A 25882-nucleotide genomic window follows, 5' to 3' on the forward strand; every position below is an offset into this window, starting at 1 on the left:
ACTAGGATCCTATTGTGCTAGGCACTGTACAAACACACATGACCCGATTTTCACTTCCCCTAGGGCCTCTTTACACCTCTTGAACAATTACATTTACACTCACTTTACACTGCACTGGCAGCCCAGAAAGGCCTTCAAGGGGCTTTCATGTAAATGTGAATCAAGTCGATAGTGAGACTGTCCTTACCCCAGAAAGCTAACAAACGACACTGGCTGGCCAGACTAAGGGTGGGAGGGGAAACAAGCAGAGAGAGGTGACGTGATTTGCCCAACGTCACACAGCAAGTCAGTAGCAGAGCCGGGAACAGAACAGAGGCTCCCAATATGGTGCTACCTCCTCTAAAAAGGCAAACAGTCACCAGCTAAAAAAGACAATAATAGGAAAAGATAAAAGAAATTTTTTTATAGTGCATGCGTCTTTCTGCTCTGTTTTGTTTGGCTCTGTCTCTCCTGTTTTGACTGTAAGCTCCTGTGGGCCAACACAGGTCTTCATACATGTCTGTAAAGCACCCAGTACACTTTTGGATGCCATATAAATAATAATGAGAATAGAGAAATACAGATCAACTTTGAGCAAAAAATAATACGGTAAAAATAAAAATGCATCAACAAACTGGGAAGTGGAGCTGAATAGTCTAGAGAAAATCAGACAGTATGTTTTCCATTTCAGACATCAGAGGCAAGCACTGCGGAGGCAGAATTCTATTAGCTTCAAAGGGAATTCCACACTTTGTGATTATTATTTTTATTACAGTAATACCTACAGGCACCAACTGAAATCAAAGGTCCACTGTTCTAGGAGCTGTTCATACACATAGTAAGAGATGGGCCCTACCCTGAGAGCCTACGATCTAAACAGACTGGAGAGACAAAGGGAAGGGAGGGGAAACTGAGGCACAAAGGGGTGAAGAGACTTGCTCAAGGTCACACAGCAGGTCAGTGGCAGAGACAGGACTCCAAGGCATGTCTCCGGATTCCCAGTTCAGTGACCCACCCAGCATACCACAAGACCTCCCTACGCATGTGCATGGAGCAGCTTTATGAAAATGAATTGTCCCAGTGATTTCAGTGGAATCATTCACATGCCTAAAGTTAATTACATAGAGAATGTTTGTAAAATCAGGGGCATGAAGTGCTTGAAGATCTATCCCTTACTCGGTAGCTTGTCAGAGTAGGAAACAGGAGAGTAAGAGAAACAGCTGCCAGGGAGAGCCGACATATACTTAATCCTGCCTCACTGTGGGGAATGAACTATCTGACCTTGTGAGGTCCCTTCAAGTCCCACATTTCTATGATTCTATGACATTGTATCAGCAATCATGTTATTTCACTGAAACAACCATGGCCACATTGTGTTAGTTATATTGAATAAAAGTCCTTCTCAAAAGCAAGTTTACTGAAACTGTAAAGTAAAACCTTTGAAAAAGTTTGCACTGCTCCATGGCTAAGAGCGTTAGGTCTTCACTGCACATCGCGCGTACTATAAACTACGAGTGCATAACCCGGACAAAGCAAAGAATGTCCGCGGAGAGAAGGGATGTTTTCATTGTGACATTCCTTCAGAAGAGTCTGCTGGAATGTAACTTCTGCACTGATGTACGTGGGATTTGGAACAGACACAATAGGTCTCCAGCACAAATGAAATGCGTGTGTGTGGGTGTAAACATGATACACGACCACATACACACACACAAACCCTGGCTAGACACCTTTACGTGCTCTTCAAAACCACTCCGACCTTATCTTGTTTTAACACTCCCTAGTGAGCAGCTACTAGCAGTCTATCCTGTGTGATAACGTATGTGTGGTGGAAGGGAAGGTAGAGGGAAATTTGTTCACCATTTCAAGCATCTTGCTCACACACGGCCAGATGCTGTGAGGTGTTGGGCTGACGCCGAGTACTCCACTCCCACTGGAGGTGATTAGCACTTCTGAGAATAGGTACACGGAGAGTGAAAAGAAAAGGAGTACTTGTGGTACACGGAGAGTGGTGGAATGAGGCAGGCGCCAACCCTGCATACAATGTGTGTGTGTTTGCCTACAAACAGCAGCGACAGTGCTCTGCTGATTCAAAGCACACTAACCCCAGCTCCCAGAGCAGCTAGTTATATCCATGTTAAGCAAACAACCATACATACATACATCCCTACCAGTGTACAGTGGAGCCTTCCCAATAAATATTTCATGGTAATATTTAATCATGCAGTGCAAGTGAGATGATATTTTTATCTAACTCCCTCAGAGACAAAAGTAGAGCCATTTAAACAGGGAAGGAAAATGGACTTTAAAGAAATCTGTATAAATAATTTCCCCAAAATGAAAAGAATCCCAGAGAGAGAATTTGCAAATACAGGCAGCTTGCCGAGGCACAGAGCTCCAATTAGCATTCCAGCTAGCAAGTTTTCAGTGTTTACTGTTGTATGAAGCTTCGACACAGGGCATCCCTCTAAAATCCGATCTCTGCAACACCAACCCTCTTTGCCTTCAGTCTCTTCTCAAACTGATAGATCTTTCCTGGCTTCACAGCAACCCTGTGATCGCTAGAGATTACCCAGAGCCACATGAAATGCCTTCATTTCTCACCAGACCATCAATACAAGATTTTCTATCATCTTATCCCTAGTCACGGCAGACAGAAATATTGTGCATTTATTTTTTACCTTGCTTTCTTTAGCAGAAAACTCAGAGGAGTTGGAGATTTTCATAGACGTTGACCGGTGGGACTGCCGCCAGAGAGAGTCTTCTCGGGAGTATTTCACAGAACCTGTGGCTCTTACTCGGACCTTGCTGGTGCTCTGCACACTATTAACTCCAATCATTTCCGAGGATTGGGGAGAGGAGAAACAATGGCCCACCCCAGACCAGTGCAGTATAGTGAAGCTGGAGACAAATCTGTAAGGACTGTCTGGGGAACCTAGGCTGGAGCTATCAGTGTTTGCTTAAAATGCACCAGGCTGTTTGCTCCAGCATCTTCAACTACACTGTTTTGAGCCAGTCTGATTGTTCCAGGCATTGCTCACGTCACTGGCCCTGAAAAGAGAGACAAACTCCACCCCTGCTCCCCTCCCTTCTTCAGCACACGCTCCCCCTCCCCGGACACACACTAACACAGGCACAAACGCAAAGACACACATCCCGGATACCGGGACCAATGGCACCAGGCCAAGCAAGGTAATTCATTCTCAACCCTTTTATTCCTGTGATGTCATGCCTCCTTCATTAATGTCTCCAGGAAAATAAAGACACCACATACAAAAGCCTTCAGTAACCTGTCAGGCACTGGCCCTTGCATGTGAAAAATGCTTATGGATTCCAGGACACTACAAAAAGAATCCCGGGGCTCTAGAAAGTGGGTTAGAAAAATAAAGACACTCCCGTCACTGCCTGCCCTTAATGAATAGTAACTATGCTTAGCACCTCTAACTGCATTGTTATCCAGATACCTCCAAGTGCCCTCAAAAGAGGCATGAAAGGGACACTGCTGTACCCATTTTAAGATGGGGTAATTGAGGTACAGAAGAGGGCAAGTGATTGTCCAAGGTCACTCAGTCAATCAGTTGCAGAATTGGGAATAGAAGCTCAGGGCATGTGTCTCCCCTTTCCAGTGCAAATATGGGCAAAGGAAATAGATGCTCCAAAAATCATTCCAAAACAGGAATGCAGCCCATATCCTGTACCCTGTCCTGCCAGCACATCCACAGAGGTTAACAAACCAAGGGCAATTTGCAGCCCCACACAAGCCCTAGGCACCACCTAAAGCCCACTCAAACCACACTTTGGGGGCTTAAGTGCTATATGGCCCCTATGCTGATCTCTGTGCAGGAGCGAATGTCATCCAATCAGCATGCACAGTTTCAGAGAGGGTGGATGCTCCCAGTAAGGGAGAGAAGCTGGTTACCTAAACGCTGCGAAAGCACCATCATTTCTGGCTCCCGGAGACCCAGAATATAGCAGATTGCACGTAACCATAGCAACCAGCTCAGAGGCAAGCGCTCTCTCCTGTCCAAGGCGGAGAGGTAGTGGCTGCTGCTGACACAGGAAGAGCAGGTAGCCAGCCAGTACAAGCGGGGAAGACGAGCGGATGATGGGAACAGAGCCCCGAACCAAGGAGAGATGGTACCCATACCAATGGAGGTGAATCACAGGTGTCTGGGATGCAGTGATCAGCTGCCCCTGAGCTGAACATGAAAACTTATCAGCGTGTGCCAGTCATGTTGCTGCCCTCCGCGATGGCCTTTGCACTGCTGTGATATACACGACGGCTGTCAAGCTGCTCTCACCAGCAGCTGGAGATCCAGAACATCCAAGGGCCAGCAGGTTTTTAAGGCCTGGCTTAACAAAGCCCTGGCTGGGATGGGGGATTTAGTTGGGGATTGGTCCTGCTTTGGGCAGGGGGTTGGACTAGATGACCTCCTGAGGTCCCTTCCAGCCCTGAGATTCTATGATTCTATGACTCACTCCCTCCCTCAGCCGGGGGGCAAGCCTGTGGGGTAGACAGTCACTGCAGTGCCAGCTGGCCTCAGGAAGCACTGCTAGCTCCTGTAGGTTAGCGCAGAGACACATTTGTTACAGGATACAAACAGACTGGGACCAGATGCAGCCTCCCCCGTCCCGCACTTGTTTACAGACACCTGAACCGCAACCCACATGTGTCACCACCAGACACTCGGGGTCCCAGAGACAGAACGTGCATCATCAGCGCGGCAGCAGCGACAGGAGCAGAAGGCTTCTGCTACATCTGCCGCAGATCCATTCTGCTAGTTCTCAGCATCTCCAAGACCCAGGACCCTGACCCACAATGTCTGTTAACTCCCACATGCACTGGCTGGAAGAGGTGGAAATCACCCCTACCAGGGACACCTCTAAACCTTTCTTACTTGTTAGCACCTGCGTTTTTCATGAAGAGTTAGGGGTTGGTCATAAACACACTTTCCTTTCTGAAAGGGACCTCTTCTATTTGCTGGCGTGTCCCTGAGAAGTGAGTAAGTCATGTCACATCCATTGTATTCTGCATCCCCTGGCTCACAGCAGGAAGAGCATGTAGCTTTCCTTAGAATCACCCCTCTTGAATCTTGACAGGTATACCCATCGTATCGGGCCATGCGGATAATGGCCTTCCCCCCACACCACCACCATCAGCAACAGCCTTGTAGTTTAGGGATTAAAATATGCATTCAGATTATTGATTTATGCTTGCAAATTTACTGTCATCTGACTCCATCATGGATTGATTGCAGAAAAGTCTCCATCATGGAAGATCCCACGCGTGTGATGCAGCAAGAAACCATACTGAACTTGCCCTAGAACTGCTCCAAGCAGGTCAGAAAAACGGAACTTGGGTCAATAAAAAGAGACTTCAAGGAAATAAAAGTCAGTGGGCCAGATTCGCTGCGGGTATAAAATTATCAGCGCTTCTCTGGGATCAGTGGAGCTACACAAAGGATCTGGTCCTATTTCTGGAAGCTACCAATCAGCACCTCTGAAAATCAGGCCCTCGCTGTCCCTAGTTGGGCACCCAAAATTGGGCGGGGGGAGGTGACTTTTAAAAATTTTGGTCTAAATGATTTAAGTGAAAAAAATCCACAAAGTCACCACCTTGCTACCTCTTAAATTCTTTCCTAAGTCCTCTGCCATGATGCCTACATAGCTCCAGCATGCTGCAAAGCCTAGGCAGGGGGCAAACTGAGCCCTGGGCTTACTGTACAGTGATTTGCTACCTTTACTGCTACCTTCTCCTCTTGCTCCAACCCACCTGCAGAGTTTCATCACCACCTAGACTGTGAGCTCCTAGGGGGAGAGAGTATCATCTCCCTGCACTTCTGTACAGCTGGGCCCTGATTCCTGATTGGTGCTGCCAGATGCTACTGCTGTGTAAATAATAAACAGCAGCAGGAAGAAATTAGAGAGTATTTGTCTGGACACTTTGAGAGATTCAATTAATGGAATTTATTTTAGTTTAAAATATTAGATGGTGATATGAATGCGAAAGACCTACATTGTGATATTGGAAGAGAAATCCGATATGGGCTTTGGGGAGCACACTCAAAGGCCTGGTCTACATGACAGAGTTAGGTCGATGTAAAGCAGCTGATACCTGGAGTTGTGACGGGGCTCTGGCTGTCAGCACCCCACAAGCCCCACACTGACAGTTAAATCGGTACAAGTGCTCCTGGTGAGGGCGTGCACCCCGACAGAAGGAGCTAGTGTGGACATCCCAAACCGATTTATTTACTGCGGTGGAGGTATGTAGACATAACTTAAGTCAATTTCATGTTAGCGTGTAGACTTGCCCAAAGTCACTCCCACTACTGAACTGGAAGAAGAGCTTTGCTATCTACAAACTAAGAGACAAGACTCCATTAGTACCACTCAAGTCTGATCCTCGTGACAAAAAATAAACATTCATTTAAAAAAATCCCAACCCACTCCTGAGACCAAATGACATATTTGTGCAGCATAGTTATTAGGGCACAGGAAAGACAACAATATTGAGTGAATCTGTGTATTCGCCAGAGGAAGATTCCCTCTGTTTAAAAAAACAAAAAAAACCCACCGTCCAAACAGACAATACAAATGGGTTCTGTTGCACGAACAAAGCGTATATAATATATATCTTCCTAAACATGGCCACCAAAAGGTGATCAGCAATCAGCTGTCTTTGGGGAGCTGATCTTACAGGGATATTTAATATAATGATTTCTGAGGTCTGTTGACCAGTCAGAGTTTGACAACCTAAATTAAATCTTAATGTCTCAATCGACCGTGTATACAGCAGTCCCTGATACCTGACCGCAACTACTTTTGTCTTCTACACGCACAAGTAGTCAGATAAAGGCAAAAATGAGGAGATGCTGTAATAGGATAACAGCATGTTTCATGCATGGTGGGAGGATGATGGATATCCATGTAGCTTTCTGATGTTATCTAGCTATGCTGTCTTCATGCTAGCCACCTATCCTCTGTTGACCGCAATACACTATACAAGACAAGACATTTACAGAAACACTGGGTCTGATCTTGCCCCCATGGAAGTCTAGAGCAAAACTGCCATTGACTTCCACACAAAGGAGGATCAAGCCCGCTGTGTTCTTCCGAGGTAAAATGTACTATGTACATGTATGTATTATGTGTCTGAACACAATGAAGAGTCCCATATGTCCATGGAGCTGATTCTGATCTCACCCAATGCTTTACATCAGTAAATCTATTTAAGTCAGCAGAGTAACACCAACACAGTATTGGTGTGAGATCAGAATCAGGCCGCATCCTTCAATTTTCTTTTTTGCTGGGGGTGGGGATGGGGGAAGAAGTGGGAGAGGGAGAAACTCCATCTTAAACCAAAATAAGTCACTGCTGAAATAAAGTGTCACATTACTAATCACGGGGACTGCTATGATAATGAAAACAAACTCCTTTGCAACATTTGGGATTTCACAGATACCACATAAATACTGCAAAAATCACTCTGAACATTCCCTTTACAACTGCTAGAAATATAGCTGGAGAATGAGGAAACTTCACTCCCCAGCCAGACCCTCCCCTCAGCCCACAGAAACACAATATTGTAGGCCATACTATTTTTTATTTATACCGAAACAGGGTAAACCTGGAAGGGAATCAAGTCCTGTTTTTACATTACTTGTTTTAATAACTATATTCTAATTACATCCTCGGCTCACAAAGACAAACAGAGTTATACATTAATTGAGACTTCCATTTAAAAATTATCAACATATTATTTAATATAAAAAAAGTCATTAAGTTTTTCATAAATATAAAGGGAAGGGTAAACCCCTTTAAAATCCCTCCTGGTCCAGAGGAAAAATCCTCTCACCTGTAAAGGGTTAAGAAGCTAAAGGTAACCTCGCTGGCACCTGACCAAAATGACCAATGAGGAGACAAGATACTTTCAAAAGCTGGGAGGAGGGAGAAAAACAAAGGGTCTGTGTCTGTCTGTGTGATGCTTTTGCCGGGGACAGAACAGGAATGGAGTCTTAGAACTTAGTAAGTAATCTAGCTAGATATGTGTTAGATTATGATTTCTTTAAATGGCTGAGAAAATAGCTGTGCTGAATAGAATGAATATTCCTGTCTGTGTCTCTTTTTTGTAACTTAAGGTTTTGCCTAGAGGGATTCTCTATGTTTTGAATCTAATTACCCTGTAAGGTATTCACCATCCTGATTTTAAAGAGGTGATTCTTTTGTTTTTACTTCTATTAAAAGTCTTCTTGTAAGAAAACTGAATGCTTTTTCATTGTTCTAAGATCCAAGGGTTTGGGTCTGTGGTCACCTATGCAAATTGGTGAGGATTTTTACCAAACCTTCCCCAGGAAGTGGGGTACAAGGGTTGGGAGGATTTTGGGGGGAAAGACGGGTCCAAACTCCGTTTTTTCAGGAACCCAGATAAAGTTTGGTGGTGGCAGTAGAAATCCAAGGGCAAAGAGTAAAATAATTTGTGCCTTGGGGAAGTTTTAACCTAAGCTGGTAAAAGTATGCTTAGGAGGTTTTCATGCAGGTCCCCACATCTGTACCCTAGAGTTCAGAGTGGGGAAGGAACCTTGACAAAGTTAAAGTTGCAACAGACGATGTACCATTAAATACATCCATTAAAAAAAAGCCCATCTAGTAAACCTTGACATCACAACTGAGGTTACAGAAGGGCTGGTTTCAGAAGCAACTGCTGAATTGCACATATGCATAAACACAGGAAAAAAATCTCTGGCTAGTTCATTGACATGACTCTGCACCTGCAATAAGCACTCCAAACAGTGCTGAAGCCTAAATGGCCCAGATGAGACGCTCTTCACATGGCCTTCTCTCAGAACCATCCGTACAAACGTTCATGCCATCCTCTGATTCATACAGCTGAGCGCAACCCATGAAATGATGACTATTTTAACAAAGGCAGGGGATTTACATGGGTGTCCTGTATTGCATCTGGTGCAATGCCTCCCAAGAGATGCAGCACAGAAGGCAAAGGCCAGGGGGCAAAGCTGGCCTGTGGTTTAAATTAGAGGCTGCTTTACAGCAACCTCCCCAGGGCTGCCTGCAGGCTGCCTGGACTCCCCGTGGAGCTCCTTGCTATGGACACAGCCCCCTGACATGCTCCCACTTCCAGCATGCCCCCGAGGCCTGGGCCTGTGGAAGGGACTAGCACAGGGGCAATGAAATCAGGTTTATGTTGCCAGGAGAATTCTGCCCCAGCCGCTGCAGCTCCTGTGTGGCTCCTACATGCCAGCGAGGCCAGAACCAGCCCCTTAGGGTATGTCTGTACTATACACTAAGCCCAAGCTCTGACTCAGCTTGAGCCCAAGACCCACTTCCATCCACAGACGGATCAGTTTGACTCGGGTCAGCCAGCACTCATGCCCCAGGTCCTAGGATGGGGGTGGGTCAGAGCCAGAACCTGCCATTTTGCAATATGGACTCAGTTCAAGCCGCACGCTCAAGTCAGAAGGTCAGCATAGTGCAGTATGGACATGTGAGCACAGCTGTGAGACCTGGGTTCAGCAACTGTCAACACAGGATTGTAACGCAGCGTGGATGCTCGAGTGCGGGCTGGGAAACACCGAGTCTACAAGCCCAGATCCCACAGACCTGGGCTTACAATGCAGGGTAGATTCATAGATTCATAGATATTTAGGTCAGAAGGGACCATTATGATCATCTAGTCTGACCTCCTGCACAATGCAGGCCACAGAATTTCACCCACCACTCCTAAAAAAGACCTCACACCTATATCTGTGCTATTGAAGTCCTCAAATTGTAGTTTGAAGACCTCAAGGAGCAGAGAATCCTCCAGCAAGTGACCCGTGCCCCATGCTACAGAGGAAGGCGAAAAACCTCCAGGGCCTTCCAATCTGCCCTGGAGGAAAATTCCTTCCCGACCCCAAATATGGCGATCAGCTAAACCCTGAGCATATGGGCAAGATTCATCAGCCAGATACTACAGAAAATTCTTTCCCGGGTAACTTGGATCTTACCCCATCTAAAAACCCATCACAGGCCATTGGGCCTATTTACCATGAATATTTAATTACCAAAACCATGTTATCCCATCATACCATCTCCTCCATAAACTTATCGAGTTTAATCTTAAAGCAAGATAGATCTTTTGCCCCCACTACTTCCCTCGGAAGGCTATTCCAAAACTTCACTCCTCTGATGGTTAGAAACCTTCGTCTAATTTCTAATCTAAATTTCCTAGTGGCCAGTTTATATCCATTTGTTCTTGTGTCCACATTGGTATTGAGTTTAAATAATTCCTCTCCCTCTCTGGTATTTATCCCTCTGATATATTTATAGAGAGCAATCATATCTCCCCTCAACCTTCTTTTAGTTAGGCTAAACAAGCCAAGCTCCCTGAGTCTCCTTTCATAAGACAAGTTTTCCATTCCTCGGATCATCCTAGTAGCCCTTCTCTGTACCTGTTCCAGTTTGAATTCATCCTTCTTAAACATGGGAGACCAGAACTGCACACAGTATTCCAGGTGAGGTCTCACCAGTGCCTTATATAACGGTACTAAAACCTCCTTATCCCTACTGGAAATACCTCTCCTGATGCATCCCAAGACGACATTAGCTTTTTTCACAGCCATATCACATTGGCAGCTCATAGTCAACCTATGATCAACCAATACTCCAAGGTCCTTTTCCTCCTCCGTTACTTCTAGTTGATGCGTCCCTAGCTTATAACTAAAATTCTTGTTATTAATCCCTAAATGCATGACCTTACACTTCTCACTATTAAATTTCATCCTATTCCTATTACTCCAGTTTACAAGGTCATCCAGATCCTCCTGTAGGGTATCCCTGTCCTTCTCTAAATTAGCAATACCTCCCAGCTTTGTATCATCTGCAAACTTTATTAGCACACTCCCACTTTTTGTGCCCAGGTCAGTAATAAAAAGATTAAATAAGATTGGTCCCAAAACTGATCCTTGAGGAACTCCACTGGTAACCTCCCTCCAACTTGACAGTTCACCTTTCAGTAGGACCCGTTGTAGTCTCCCCTTTAACCAATTCCCTATCCACCTTTCAATTTTCCTATTGATGCCCATCTTATCCAATTTAACTAATAATTCCCCATGTGGCACAGTATCAAACGCCTTACTAAAATCTAAATAAATTAGATCCACTGCATTTCCTTTATCTAAAAAATCTGTTACTCTCTCAAAGAAGGAAATCAGGTTGGTTTGGCACGATCTACCTTTTGTAAAACCATGTTGTATTTTGTCCCATTTACCATTGACTTCAATGTCCTTAACTACCTTCTCCTTCAAAATTTTTTCCAAAACCTTGCATACTACAGATGTCAAACTAACAGGCCTATAATTACTTGGATCACTTTTTTTCCCTTTCTTAAAAATAGGAACTATGTTAGCAATTCTCCAATCATATGGTACAACCCCTGAATTTACAGATTCATTAAAAATTCTTGCTAATGGGCTTGCAATTTCTTGTGCCAATTCTTTTAATATTCTTGGATGAAGATTATCTGGGCCCCCCGATTTAGCCCCATTAAGCTGTTTGAGTTTCGCTTCTACCTCAGATATGGTGATGTCTACCTCCATATCCTCATTCCCATTTATCATGCTACCATTATCCCTAAGATCCTCTTTAGTCTTATTAAAGACTGAGGCAAAGTATTTGTTTAGATATTGGGCCATGCCTAGATTATCCTTGACCTCCACTCCATCCTCAGTTTTTAGCGGTCCCACTTCTTCTTTCTTTGTTTTTTTCCTATTTATATGACTATAGAACCTTTTACTATTGGTTTTAATTCCCTTTGCAAGGTCCAACTCTACTTGACTTTTAGCCTGTCTCACTTTATCCCTACATATTCTGACCTCAATAAGGTAGCTTTCCTTACTGATCCCTCCCTTCTTAGACATATCCTTAATGTTTACTAATAACTTATTAACACCTTACATACTTCATCATCAGGTAATATGACTTTGAAAGAAAACTAAGTGCTCTATTTAACATCAGGCATCAAAGAAAAACAACAACATTCAAGTTGCAACCCAATGTTCTTGTTTGAAAGGAAAATAGTTTAAAGTAGGTCACGGAGAGTAGCCCAATGTCATTCTCAAAGTGTGATGACTAACAGAATGCAGGAGCACAGAGGATTTATAAAGCAGTAATTCCAAAACCAATGGAAACTGCATTTCTTAAAAATATGGTATAAATTATATTGCTACTCCCCCTTTCCCCGAGTTGCAGTACAGAACTTAAATTTCTAGCAGATCAGTGGGTGGAAGATCAAAGAATGTTTTTCAGAATTTGTTTTCTACCCACGTGGAGGTGGGAGTAATATGTCAGAAGGACCAAAATGTATGTGTGACATTGTATTAGAGATTTCCCAACGCAGAAGGATCCAAGGCTTCTGATTTTAAAAGGACAGCCATTGCTGAATAGTACTGTATGGGTTTTCTGAGCTGACAATCTGGACAATTTAGAGGGCTAGATGGAAAGCTCAGAATTTACATGTTCATCTTCTAGAACTGCTAAACATTTCAGTTAACAAGTCAGACTGTAACGGACAGCTTCTATTATTTAGCAGGATGAAGAAACTGATTGTTCCCACCTGGAATTGTCCATTTTTAAAATAATCCATCCACAGACAATACATTAATGAGACTTTGCATTCTTGGATGAAAACGAAACCCCAATCACTCAGAAACCGGTACTAAACTACACAGCTGCTTCTGCTAACACTGGAGACTCTGAGCCGACTCTCCCTCATTCCCTGCCCCGTAGAGGTCCACACACAGATTCAAGCCCCATTGTGCTAGCTGCTCTATAAACGTGTAGGGAGAGAGAGAGAGTTTCTTCCCCAAAGAGTTTACAGCGCAAAGAGCTAAAGAGCAAAAGCAGCACGAGAGGCGAAGGTCACTCAGTACATCAGCGGCACAATCAGGAACACAACCCATGTCTTCCAACTCCCAGCCCAATGCTCTGTTCACTGGGCAATCCCTGAAGCATATAAGACGAGAATATGTATTTCTCAACAACTATTAAAGGTTTTGTCTCTTGAGCTGCTGGTCACTGTTCAAAAAGCTTTATCTTCCTCTATTCAGAGGCACAAAGCTGGTGTACAGAATTAGACTTTGGCTGCTAGCTTGTGTTGATTTCCAGACAAAACACTAGGGCTTATCTGCCTTTAGAGAAGAATACAGATATTAGATTTTTCCGCTTACGTGGTTTGACTCAAAATCCTGGAATCTGGAAATAAAGTATGGTAGGAACTTTTCATTATCTACCAATCATCTACCTTAACAGCACCACAACACTTATCATGCTAATACACCTCTGAGGGACAGATTCTGATGCCCCTGTCAAGGTTCCTCCCCCACTCTGAACTCTAGGGTACAGATGTGGGGACCTGCATGAAAACCTCCTAAGCTTACTTTTACCAGCTTAGGTTAAAACTTCCCCAAGGTACAAATTAATTTTATCCTTTGCCCTTGGAATATCCACTGCCACCACCAAACTCTAACTGGGTTTACTGGGAAACGTAGTTTGGACACGTCTTTCCCCCCAAAATCCTCCCAACCCTTGCACCCCACTTCCTGGGAAAGGTTTGGTAAAAATCCTCACCAATTTGCATAGGTGACCACAGACCCAAACCCTGGGATCTGAGAACAATGAAAAAGCATTCAGTTTTCTTACAAGAAGACTTTTAATAGAAATAGAAGTAAATAGAAGTAAAGGAATTACCTCTGTAAAATCAGGATGGTAGATACCTTACAGGGTGATTAGATTCAAAACACAGAGAATCCCTCTAGGCAAAAATTTAAGTTACAAAAAAGACACACAGATAGGAATAGTCATTCTATTCAGCACAGTTCTTTTCTCAGCCATTTAAAGAAATCATAATCTAACACATACCTAGCTAGATTACTTACTAAAAGTTCTAAGACTCCATTCCTGGTCTATCCCCGGCAAAAGCAGAATACTGACAGATACAGACCCTTTGTTTCTCTCCCTCCTCCCAGCTTTTGAAAGTATCTTGTCTCCTCATTGGTCATTTTGGTCAGGTGCCAGCGAGGTTACCTTTAGCTTCTTAACCCTTTACAGGTGAGAGGAGTTTTCCTCTGGCCAGGAGGGATTTTAAAGGGGTTTACCCTTCCCTTTATATTTATGACACGCCCCTCAAATCTCAGCTAGGGTGAAACACTGGCTGGGATTTCTTCCTGGAGCTCTAGGAAAAACAGAGTTAATAAGACACATGCATCTCTAAATATACTACCAAGTACATAAAGACTAACAATATTTTCCACATCTCAAGGACGATTTTAACCAGTTGATTCTGGGAAACTTTCACAGGAGAGTGCATCAGCCACTTTGTTAGAAGCTCCTGAGATGTGTTGGATGTCGAAATCAAAATCTTGGAGAGCTAAACTCCACCGAAGAAGTTTTTTGTTAGTTTCTTTGACGGTGTGAAGCCACTTCAGTGCAGCATGGTCGGTTTGCAGGTGGAAACGCCGTCCCCAAACATATGGGCGTAGCTTTTCCAGAGCGTAGACAATGGCGTAACATTCTTTTTCACTGACTGACCAGTTGCTTTCCCTCTCAGACAGTTTTTTGCTGAGAAACACTACAGGGTGGAATTCTTGATCAGGTCCTTTCTGCATTAAAACTGCTCCCACACCACGCTCGGACGCATCTGTGGTTACTAGGAACGGTTTGTCAAAGTCTGGGGCCCTTAGTACAGAGTCAGACATGAGTGTCGCTTTAAACTTGTTAAAGGCCTTCTGACACTTTTTGGTCCACTGAAAGGCATTTGGCGGTTTCTTTTTGGTTAGGTCTGCCAGTGGGGCGGCGATTTGGCTGTACTGCGGTACAAATAGTCTGTAATAACCAGCCAAGCCTAAGAAGGATTGAACCTGTTTCTTTGACTTTGGGACAGGCCACTTTTGGATAGCATCCACTTTGGCCTGTAGGGGGCTGATAGTTCCTTGACCCACCTGGTGTCCAAGGTAAGTCACTCTGTTTAGGCCTATTTGACATTTCTTAGCCTTAACAGTTAGTCCTGCTTCCCTTATGTGCTCAAGGACTTTTTGTACATGTTCCAGGTGTTCTGCCCAGGAATCCGAAAATATGGCCACATCATCAAGGTAGGTGACTGCATATTCTCCTAATCCCGCTAGGAGACCATCTACAAGTCTTTGGAAGGTGGCGGGTGCATTTCGCAGCCCGAAAGGGAGTACATTAAATTCATACAGCCCAAGATGTGTGGTGAAGGCTGACCTTTCCTTGGCAGATTCACCTAGCGGTACCTGCCAGTACCCCTTGATTAAGTCCAAGGTAGAGATGAACTGGGCCCGTCCCCGTTTCTCTAATAGTTCAATTGTGCGTGGCATTGGATAGTTGTCTGGGCGAGTTACAGCATTTAGCTTACGGTAGTCCACGCAAAATCGTATTTCCCCATCTGGTTTGGGAACTAGAATCACTGGAGATGCCCATGCACTTCCAGAGGGGTGGATTACACCCATCTGTAACATATCCTGGATCTCCCATTCTATAGCAGTTTTAGCTTGAGGAGACACCCGGTAAGGTTGGACTTTAATTGGGTGAGCATTGCCTGTGTCAATGGAGTGGTATGCCCGTTCAGTCAGTCCTGGGGTGGCTGAGAACGTTGGCGCGTAGCTAGTGCACAGCTCCTGGATCTGCTGTCGCTGCATACGCCCAAGGGTCATGGAGAGGTTCACCTCTTCCACACCCCCAGCACTTTTCCCTTCGTAGTAGACACCTTCGGGCCACTCAGCGTCATCTCCTCCCTGGGCTGTAAACTGACAAACCTTTAATTCTCTGGAATAAAAGGGCTTTAGAGAATTAATATGGTACACCTTAGGCTTTCGGTTGGAGGTGGGGAATGCTATGAGATAATTAACAGCTCCCAGGCGTTCCTGGACCGTGAATGGCCCTTCCCACGATGCTTCCATTTTATGGGCCTGGAGCGCCTTTAAGACCATGACCTGGTCCCCTACTTCAAAGGAACGCTCTCTGGCATGTTTATCATACCAGGCTTTTTGCTCTTTTTGAGCATCCTGTAAGTTTTCTTTAGCAAGGGCTAAAGAGGTTCGGAGGGTGTTTTGTAGGTTTGTTACAAAGTCCAGAATGTTACTTCCTGGAGAAGGTGTAAATCCCTCCCATTGCTGCTTCACCAACTGTAATGGCCCCTTAACCTCACGGCCATATAAAAGTTCAAATGGGGAAAACCCTAAACTGAGATGTGGTAAAGCTCTGTAGGCAAAGAGCAACTGCTGCAACACTAGGTCCCAATCATTGGAGTGCTCATTTACGAATTTACGTATCATGGCCCCCAAAGTTCCATTAAACTTCTCCACCAGGCCATTTGTTTGATGGTGGTAAGGAGTGGCAACCAAGTGATTTACCCCATGAGCTTCCCAAAGGTTTTCCATAGTTCCTGCCAGGAAATTAGTCCCTGCATCTGTGAGGATGTCAGAAGGCCAACCTACCCTGGCAAAAATGTCTGCTAGTGCCTGGCACACACTTTTAGCCCTGGTGTTGCTTAGAGCTACTGCTTCCGGCCATCGGGTGGCAAAATCCATGAAAGTCAGTATGTACTGCTTTCCTCTGGGTGTCTTTTTTGGAAAAGGACCCAGAATATGCACAGCTACTCACTGAAATGGAACTTCAATGATGGGGAGTGGCTGGAGAGGGGCTTTGACCTGGTCTTGGGGTTTTCCCACTCTTTGGCATGCTTCACAAGACCGGACATAGGTAGAAACATCCTTGCCTATTCCCTCCCAGTGGAATGACCCCCCCAAACGGTCTTTGGTCCTGTTCACCCCAGCATGGCCACTAGGGTGATCGTGAGCTAAGCTCAAGAGCTTGGCCCGGTATTTAGTTGGAACTACCAACTGTCTCTGAGGATGCCAGTCTTCCTGGTGTCCACCAGAAAGAGTTTCCTTGTATAAAATTCCTCTTTCTACAACAAACCTGGATCGATTAGAAGAGCTGAGAGGCGGTGGGTTGCTCCATGCCGCCATCCAAGCTCTCTGGAGGCTTTCATCTGCTTCCTGTTCGGTCTGGAACTGTTCCCTTGATGCTGGAGACATCAGTTCCTCATTGGATTGTGGGCCTATGCTTGGTCCCTCTGGAAGCGATGTAGGGGATGGGGCTGTTTCCGCTGACTGTGAACCGCTTTCCGCTGGGACACTCTCTTGGGGTTTAGGCTCTGGCTGAGCCTCTTGTGTAGGGTTATTGGCTGCTGCCAGTTCAGGTTTGGTGGGGCCCTCTGGTGTTGAGGTTGCAAGTACTGGATTCAGTGCTGGCAATGGGTCTGGTGCTGGTTGTTCCGCTGGTTCCTGTTCTGGGACTGGTTCCGTCTGGGTCTCTAGGACTGCATCCACTACTGCTGTTGCAGACATTGGCCTGGGGTCCGGGTCCATCACCTCTGACTGGGTCCTGATAGAAGTTTCCGGAACAGAGCTAGGCCTCACGGCTTGTTTAGCCTGGCTACGGGTGACCATTCCCACCCTCTTGGCCCGCTTCACATGATTGGCCAAGTCTTCCCCTAACATCATGGGGATGGGATAATCATCATAGACTACAAAAGTCCACGTTCCTGACCAGCCCTTGTACTGGACAGGCAACTTGGCTGTAGGCAAATCGAAAGAGTTGGACTTGAAGGGTTGAATCGTCACTTGGATCTCTGGGTTGATTAAATTGGGGTCCACTAAGGAAGCACGGATAGCTGACACTTGTGCTCTGGTGTCCCTCCACGCGGTGACCTTCTTCCCGCCCACACTCACAGTTTCCCTCCGCTCCAAGGGTACCTGGGAGGTATCTGGGCCTACGGACCTCTGGTGTGATTCTGGTGCAATGAACTGTAATCTGTTGGGGTTCTTGGGGCAGTTGGCCTTTACATGCCCCAGCTCATTACATTTAAAACATCGTCCAGCTGATGGGTCACTGGGGCGAGGTGGGTTGCTGGAGAACGGGGTGGTGGGATGATAAGGGGTCTGGAGGGTTCTTTGGGAGGTAGGTGGGGCTTTGGGCGGCCCCCGGTAATAGGGTGTGGTCTGGGGTTGTCCCTTCTGGTCTCCGCTCCAACTGCAACCAGGTTGCTTCTTCTCTGCCACCTCCACCCATCTGGCTCCAATCTCTCCTGCCTCGATTACAGTTTTGGGCTTTCCATCTAGGATGTATCTTTCTATTTCTTCAGGAATACCCTCTAAGAATTGTTCCATTTGCATTAGGAAGGGCAAATTTACTGGAGATTCAACACTTGCTCCTGATATCCAGCATCCCAATGTTTCACAATGTGGTAGGCATGTCGGGTAAATGACACGTCTGGTTTCCACCTTAGGGCTCTGAACCTCCGACGAGACTGCTCGGGTGTTATCCCCATTCTGACTCTCGCCTTGGAGTTAAACAGTTCATACTTGTTCATGTGTTCTTTAGGCATTTCAGCCGCCACCTCAGCTAAGGGTCCACTGAGCTGCGGCCTCAGCTCTACCATGTATTGGTCGTTAGAGATGCTTTACCCAAGGCAGGCCCTTTCGAAGTTTTCTAAGAAGGCCTCAGTATCATCACCTGCCTTGTAGGTGGGGAACTTTCTGGAATGGGAAGTGGTACCTGGAGAAGGATTGCTAGGGTTTGTTGGTATATTCTGCTGAGCCTTTACCTTCTCCATCTCCAGTGCATGCTTCCTCTCTCTTTTTCCTTCTCCTCCTCCACATGCTTCCTCTCTTTGTCCCTTGCCTCCATTTCCCTCCTGTACCTCCTTCTCCAGCCGCATGAGTTCTGTCTTTCATGTTCCTTTTGTTTTTCCTCAGCCTGAAATCTGGCTAATTCCAGCTTTTGTTGTGCCATGGATTCTGTCATCCTAACCTCTCTATTTTTAACTAACTTTACACCTGAGGTTTAGAAATAAACAAACAAAACTTGGCTGTAAAATTTTGCTGTGCTGGAATAGAATACCTATTCTCTGATAGTGATTGTCAGCCTACAGAAAAAGACAATTCCCTTTGTCTCTGCTCTGGCCGCAAATCAAAGCAAAAAACCTCCAACTACTTGGAAACCTGCTTAACAGCAGACCAAAAGAAAAAAAAATTCCTTTCACACATGTGCTCCTTGTAAAAAAAAAAATCAAAATCCTAAAGAAAAGCCCCTGCCACTTTTTCTCCGGGCAAATGGTTAGAACACCCCCCCCTATTTACTTTTAGGGGAAAAAAAAAAACTTCTGGTTTACCAGGACTGTGAATTTCCCTGCAGGAGGTTAAGTACCCTGCCTCCAGGCAAAGAAAACCTGCAATTCACAAAGATAATCCCCTTTTGTCTCTGCTCTGGCCCCAAAGCAGAGAAAAAACTAGCTGCTTTCCAGCAGCCCCAAAGGAAAAAAACATTTCCTTTTTAAAATCTGTATTTCTAGTTCAAAAAAATCTCAAATTGATCTCAAAATGATTTCAGGTTAATCCCACCTCTGCCACCATGTCAAGGTTTCTCCCCCATTCTGAACTCTAGGGTACAGATGTGGGGACCTGCATGAAAACCTCCTAAGCTTACTTTTACCAGCTTAGGTTAAAACTTCCCCAAGGTACAAATTAATTTTATCCTTTGCCCTTGGAATATCCACTGCCACCACCAAACTCTAACTGGGTTTACTGGGAAACGTAGTTTGGACACGTCTTTCCCCCCAAAATCCTCCCAACCCTTGCACCCCACTTCCTGGGAAAGGTTTGGTAAAAATCCTCACCAATTTGCATAGGTGACCACAGACCCAAACCCTGGGATCTGAGAACAATGAAAAAGCATTCAGTTTTCTTACAAGAAGACTTTTAATAGAAATAGAAGTAAATAGAAGTAAAGGAATTACCTCTGTAAAATCAGGATGGTAGATACCTTACAGGGTAATTAGATTCAAAACATAGAGAATCCCTCTAGGCAAAAATTTAAGTTACAAAAAAGACACACAGATAGGAATAGTCATTCTATTCAGCACAGTTCTTTTCTCAGCCATTTAAAGAAATCATAATCTAACACATACCTAGCTAGATTACTTACTAAAAGTTCTAAGACTCCATTCCTGGTCTATCCCTGGCAAAAGCAGCATACCGACAGACACAGACCCTTTGTTTTTCTCCCTTCTCCCAGCTTTTGAAAGTATCTTGTCTCCTCATTGGTCATTTTGGCCAGGTGCCAGCGAGGTTACCTTTAGCTTCTTAACCCTTTACAGGTTAGAGGATTTTTCCTCTGGCCAGGAAGGATTTTAAAGGGGTTTACCCTTCCCTTTATATTTATGACAGCCCCGTCTCACATTTGTATTCCAATAAGGCTATTCATAGAATAAGGCACTATTCAATGTAAGGGTATCAGAATCTCATTGATTAGAGAAGCTAATTAGCAATACATGCTAATTGTAACAACTATCTGCAACATATTATAGTTCACAGTTCTGCATGATAAACAAACAAGTTTGCTTTAACTGGCTAAGGTACCTAATAAGTTATAATCCACAACACTCAAAACCACTAACTACAGGAAAGAAAGATTAATCCCACAGGAGCACTGACAGCAAACAGTGGACAGAATTAAGGTGGTGTGGGTGTGAGCTTGGCGACTGGGGTTGAGCAGTGTTAATTTGTTAGGAGAATGGGCAGTACATGTCTGTGTAGGATGATGTGTGCATGTAAGCAGATGGTTTTACTCTGCATTTTCTGGGCTTTGTGTTTTTCAGGTTGGCATTATTACCTCTTAGCAACCTGAATGGTTTTTGGACAACTGTTTTTTCATATTTAAATGTATTACAATGGGCTACAGAAAACAACCTGTAAATGTTGTCCCTTCTGGGGTAAAAACTAAACAAACTGCAAATGCCTTCCTTTTCTTTTTTTTTGGGTGGGGGGGGGGTTGTTTTGAGTTGTTTTGGTGAAATGTTCTCTAAATTCTTGATCCATACTGAATAGAAATCTATATTTTTTTGCTGTCTATACTTTTTGCTGTCCTCATTTGCGATACTAAACCAATAAAAGCACTGTAGGAATTAATGCCGTCAACCAGTGGTCCTCAGCCTTTCCCTGCTGACACTTCCTCGAGGACTTCCTTCTCATCTAGCTGTGAAGTAGCTGGCCTCCCCTTTCCATTTTGCAGCAGCAGGGGGTTACGACCCCTTAGTGCAGAACCCATGCTGTACACAAATGAAAGGGCGTGCAGAGGATACAAAGGAAAGCAATTCATGCGCACACAGCAGCGATCAGTATGATTTCCTCTGGGTAAATAAGAGAGGAACAATTAAGCTACTTTAAACTCGCCCCTTTTCTCCATTAGACATCTGAAATGACTGGACTGGAACAAACAGGATGCCAGGAATCCTTTTCTAATCAAGTGTTTGCTTTGGAGGGTCTAAGGGGAAAAAAACCCATGCTAGACAGAAAGGCAAGAGAGAAACAAACAAAACCTTAATTAAGTGCAAGAAACTGATAGCAAAATGAGACACACACTGCCTCGCAGCTTCCATAGGAAATTGTGCAGCCCAGGAATCAGATCAAGTATTCATATGATTTCAGAAACTAAGGGCCAGATTTTCCAGAGCTCAGCACCTAATAGCTCCCACTTAAAAATGTGGTCACTTCATTTAGGTGCCTCTACGGCAGATGAGCTGGTACTCAAAATGGCTTTGAAAAATCGGACCTTAAATGTCCAAGTCTTCAAGCTGGATTTGAATCCTACCCCCATCAGACATTTCCTGACAAGAGTTATAATCAGCTAGTCTGTATTATCGTACACTGTACTCCTGTCTCTTCTCCCTTTGGTACAGTTACCCTACTGTACAGCTCTCTAACCTCCCGTCAGCTCTGTGAATAGCAAACACCTTCCATCAACTCAGCAAGCATGTAGCAATTACAGAACCGGCCCATTTCCATTTCATGTGTTATGGGGAAATGGGGCAGCCACAGCCAGCCTGCTGGGGACCAGCCAGCTTCAGGACTCACATGAGACAGACAGTTGTACCTATGGAATAAAACCTTGTCTCATTCCAGCTTCCTCCACCATCAACCCAAGGGGGTAACTCACAACAAACGATCTTGGTTCTCTAGGGACATGATACCAATAACTCTGAATCCAAAGAAAACCAAGTATTGCCTTGGGCCCTATAGGCAGGGATCACCTTGGCTCAGAGCTCAATAACAAACACAGTGTTCTTCCATTTATTGCAAATCTGCCGCTGGTCCCCAGTTGTAAATTTATGTAGCTGTGTGAGTCCAGATTTGCTTTAGGAGTGAGCAACACAACTACATAAGGCTATATAGATACAGGCATCACACACATTTCATATTCCTTGCAGGATTTTATTAGACTTCCAAGGATCAAGGAATTTTTACTAGAAAAATGTACTATTTCAATGGGTTGAAAGTGAAACACTACCATGAAGTCAGGGTCAACTTGCCTGACCCCAGGCTGATATGACGCAAAATCCCTAGAGTGGCTGGCATATGTAAGATCAGAATCAAAGGGTGGGATTTTTAAAAAAGCTTCAGTGCCTTTGAAACATTTCACCCAAAAATCTAACTCGGCCTGGATTTAACTGGCCTAATTCTCCCTCTCTTACACCAGTTAACACCATGGATGTCAATGAAGTTCTTCCTCATTTACACCTGTGCAAGGGAGGGGAGAATCACAGCCTGGGGGCCTGATTCTCATTTATCCCAAGACCCTTTACACCAGTGTGACGACATGGAGAGGCCTCTGAGTGTAGTAACAACTGGCACCCACTTCGAGGCCTCTGCACTGCCAGAGCACCATAAAGGGGCCTTAGTGTAAACAAGGCTCAGGTCCAATATCTCCATTTATACTGTACATCAGTAACTGATGGCAGCTGCATGGGATGTGTGACAGACAGTTTTACTGCAGCTAGGGTGGAATGAAAAGCAAGCCAAACATCTCTCCCTGCCTGCTAAAGTACTGATTGGATAAATACTGCAATCAGATCTCAGAGAAACCAAGCTTTTAATCTCAGTTACTTGTGCTTCTTTGCCTCTATGGTTTTCAACTTTAAAAAAAAAAAAATAACCTCAGTGTTGATGGGGGGGTGGGGTTGGGGGGAAATGGATCACAGACTGAGATATCAGAGTAAAGCTCTATTCAGTGTTAATGAGCAGATCTGCAGGAAGACACAAGGTGCTGAAGATCGCATCTGGATTTCTCATTTCAAATACCAGCAAGAATAACATCTCAGCTCCTGAAGTGGTATCAAAGACTCTGCAGCTTAACTATAAAGCTCTGTGCTGTATAGCCAAGTGTCGGTATTGTACAAGAAACCTTAGTAAAACAGAGACACCTCTCTTGGGGGAGAGGGGGAATCGGATCTCACATCAGAGATCTTCTGAAGCTGATAATGAAGAGAGTATTACCTTGCTCCCAGCAGTCTCACCATTCTGCTTCACAGGAAGCAGCAAGCTTGATGTCGGCAAACCAAAATTTTGCTATCTCAAAGCCATACAAAATAAACACACTGAGCCAGATTCTGCTCTCAGTGGCACTGAAGGTTAATTAGAGGCAAGAGTTAATTTTTACTTGATCTTTGGTTGTTTTAGATACCATGCAGGAGAGTAGTATCTCTTAGCTAAATATGGCTCTTCCTTGCTATGGCAATTCAGACTCCACATGTGGCGTACGTCAGGGCCAGCTTCCTGGAGAATGAGCTACATGGTTCCTGAGGCTTTCAGTTATTTTCTTCTCCCTTAGAATCATAGAAGATTAGGGTTGGAAGAGACCTCAGGAGGTCATCTAGTCCAACCCCTGCTCAAAGCAGGACCAACCCCAACTAAATCATCACAGCCAGGGCTTTGTCAACCTTAAAAACCTCTAAAGGAGGAGATTCCACCACCTCCCTATGTAACCTATTCCAGTGTTTCACCACCCTCTTAGTGAAATAGTTTTTCCTAATATCCAACCTAGACCTCCCCCACAGCAACTTGAGACCATTGCTCCTTGTCCCGTCATCTGCCACCACTGAGAACAGCCCAGCTCCATCCTCTTTGGAACCCCCCTTCAGGTAGTTGAAGGCTGCTATTAAATCCCCCTTCACTCTTCCCTTCTGCAGTAAATAACCCCAGTTCCCTGAGCCTCTCCTCGTAAGTCCTGTGCTGTAGCCCCCTGATCATTTCCATTGCCCTCCGCTGGACTCTCTCCAATTTGTCTGCATCCCTTCTGTAGTGGGGGACCAAAACTGGACACAATACTCCAGGTGTGGCCTCACCAGTGCCGAATGGAGGAAAATAATCACTCCCCGCAATCTGCTGGCAATGCTCCTACTAATACAGCCCAATATACCATTTGCCTTCTTGGCAACAAGGGCACACTGCTGACTCATATCCAGCTTCTCATCCACTGTAATCCCCAGATCCTTTTCTGCAGAACTGCTGCTTAGCCACAAGCCTACCAAAAAAAAAAGAAAAAAAAATGAACTTTCCCTGCATCCACTAAACTTGGAAAATATACCTTTAAGCCCAGCCCCATGTAATGGCAAATGCCTAACTTGCCAGTGAGAGGAGAATGGAGAAAGAATTGTGACTCGCAGAGATGCAGTTCTCTCCCTGACCCCGGCTGTACTGATGAGAGGCGGGCGTCTGGTATTCTCAGACTTTTGTTCGCTGTTACATTTTCAGCTGTGACATCATGCCACCTGGTGGACTCTGCATAGATCTAACAGGAATTGCAAAGGCACGAGCAAGGATGCTAGAGAGGCACCATTTTTAGGGGTTCTGAGTCAGACACTGAATTTGCTTTCATTCACAGTGTTGCTAATGGAACAGTTAAATTAAAAGCATTTTGCTGAAGCACCTTGCTGAATAAAGGCCTATGCACCTGATTCGTATTGCTAAACATAAAGCCTGTATCAGCTGCAGACTGCCAGTAAGAGCTACTGAAAAACAAGGCTACTGCTTTTCAGTACATTCAGATTTACTAAGAAAAACAATGAGAAACAAACCCTCGGTTGTGCCCGAGCACATCTCAGCAGAGTCAGGGGACAGGCAACAGCAGCTCTAAAAGCCACGTTTCTGCCTCCTCCCTCTCTGATCCTGGGGCCGGACGGGGGTCAAATCAGCCTCCCACACAAATGAGAGTATCAGCTAGGAACCGGGACAAGGGCAGGGACTGATGGAGAGTACTGCATTCCTGCCATACCCTCTTTAGCCCCTGAAACAACCCCTCCAAGCGCCATCCCACTCCCTATGCTGGGATGGTCTGGGCTGGCACAGAGCCAGCTACCCCAGGTTTATAGCTACCCATTTAGGATAGCTTTACAGTCAGTGCTAAAGGTCCTTAATAGCATGGGCCAGGATAACGATCATCATTCTTCCAACAGCGGAAAAATAAACAGCAGGTGAGCCCAATGGAAATCTTCCTTTCGTACACTAAACGGGCTATTTAAAGACAGCACCGGAGATCTAGCTAGTCAGTAAGAGCCTTTGATTACTCTGCTAAGTAATCCCACTCCGCCTCTCCAAGGCAACAGCAGACAGGAGTTTACCTGGGAGCGTCCTCTCAGCGACACTTCGGTTATTAACCACTCAGGTGAAGGTTTTTATTTTTTCCAAATAGGGGCTTAAATTTAGGAAGCAGAGCCCAGGAGGAGCCAAGAGCAACCGGAGAAACCACAAAAATGAAAAAACAACCCTGAACTATACACTGCGTCTGGCATTTCATTAGGGGCCCTATCCAAAGCCCACTGAAAACAATGGGAATCTTTCCACTGACTTCTATAGATTTTGGGTCAGGCGCCAGGTGCAACAATATTTCGTATTTTCCCATTAGTGAGCAATTCATGAACTCTAGTGTAAATTCTTGTCTCCCTTCCAACAGCCTGATGCTTCATGCCAACCCCCAGGCAAAGAAAAGAAAT

The 25882-nt window shown here is 44.9% G+C and overlaps 1 protein-coding gene across 5 annotated transcripts in view; it reads right to left on the reverse strand.

Moving 5' to 3' along the window:
• Positions 1 to 25882, reverse strand: part of PSD3 (pleckstrin and Sec7 domain containing 3) — a 153964-nt gene that overhangs the window by 44291 nt on the left and 83791 nt on the right. Inside the window, exon 1 of one of the 5 annotated variants that reach the window (XM_073345942.2) lies at positions 2661 to 2992. The exons of 3 other annotated variants lie outside the window; for them this stretch is intronic. In XM_073345942.2, the coding sequence (XP_073202043.2) occupies positions 2661 to 2819 (159 nt within the window). In that variant the 5' untranslated portion in view covers positions 2820 to 2992. Of the gene's footprint in view, positions 1 to 2660; positions 2993 to 21185; positions 24415 to 25882 lie in introns of those variants that run through there. One more of the 5 variants, XM_073345937.2, reaches the window with a different exon arrangement.

The sequence above is a fragment of the Lepidochelys kempii genome, chromosome 5 (genome assembly GCF_965140285.1).
Source record: "Lepidochelys kempii isolate rLepKem1 chromosome 5, rLepKem1.hap1, whole genome shotgun sequence".
In the NCBI taxonomy this organism is placed as follows: Eukaryota; Metazoa; Chordata; order Testudines; family Cheloniidae; genus Lepidochelys; species Lepidochelys kempii.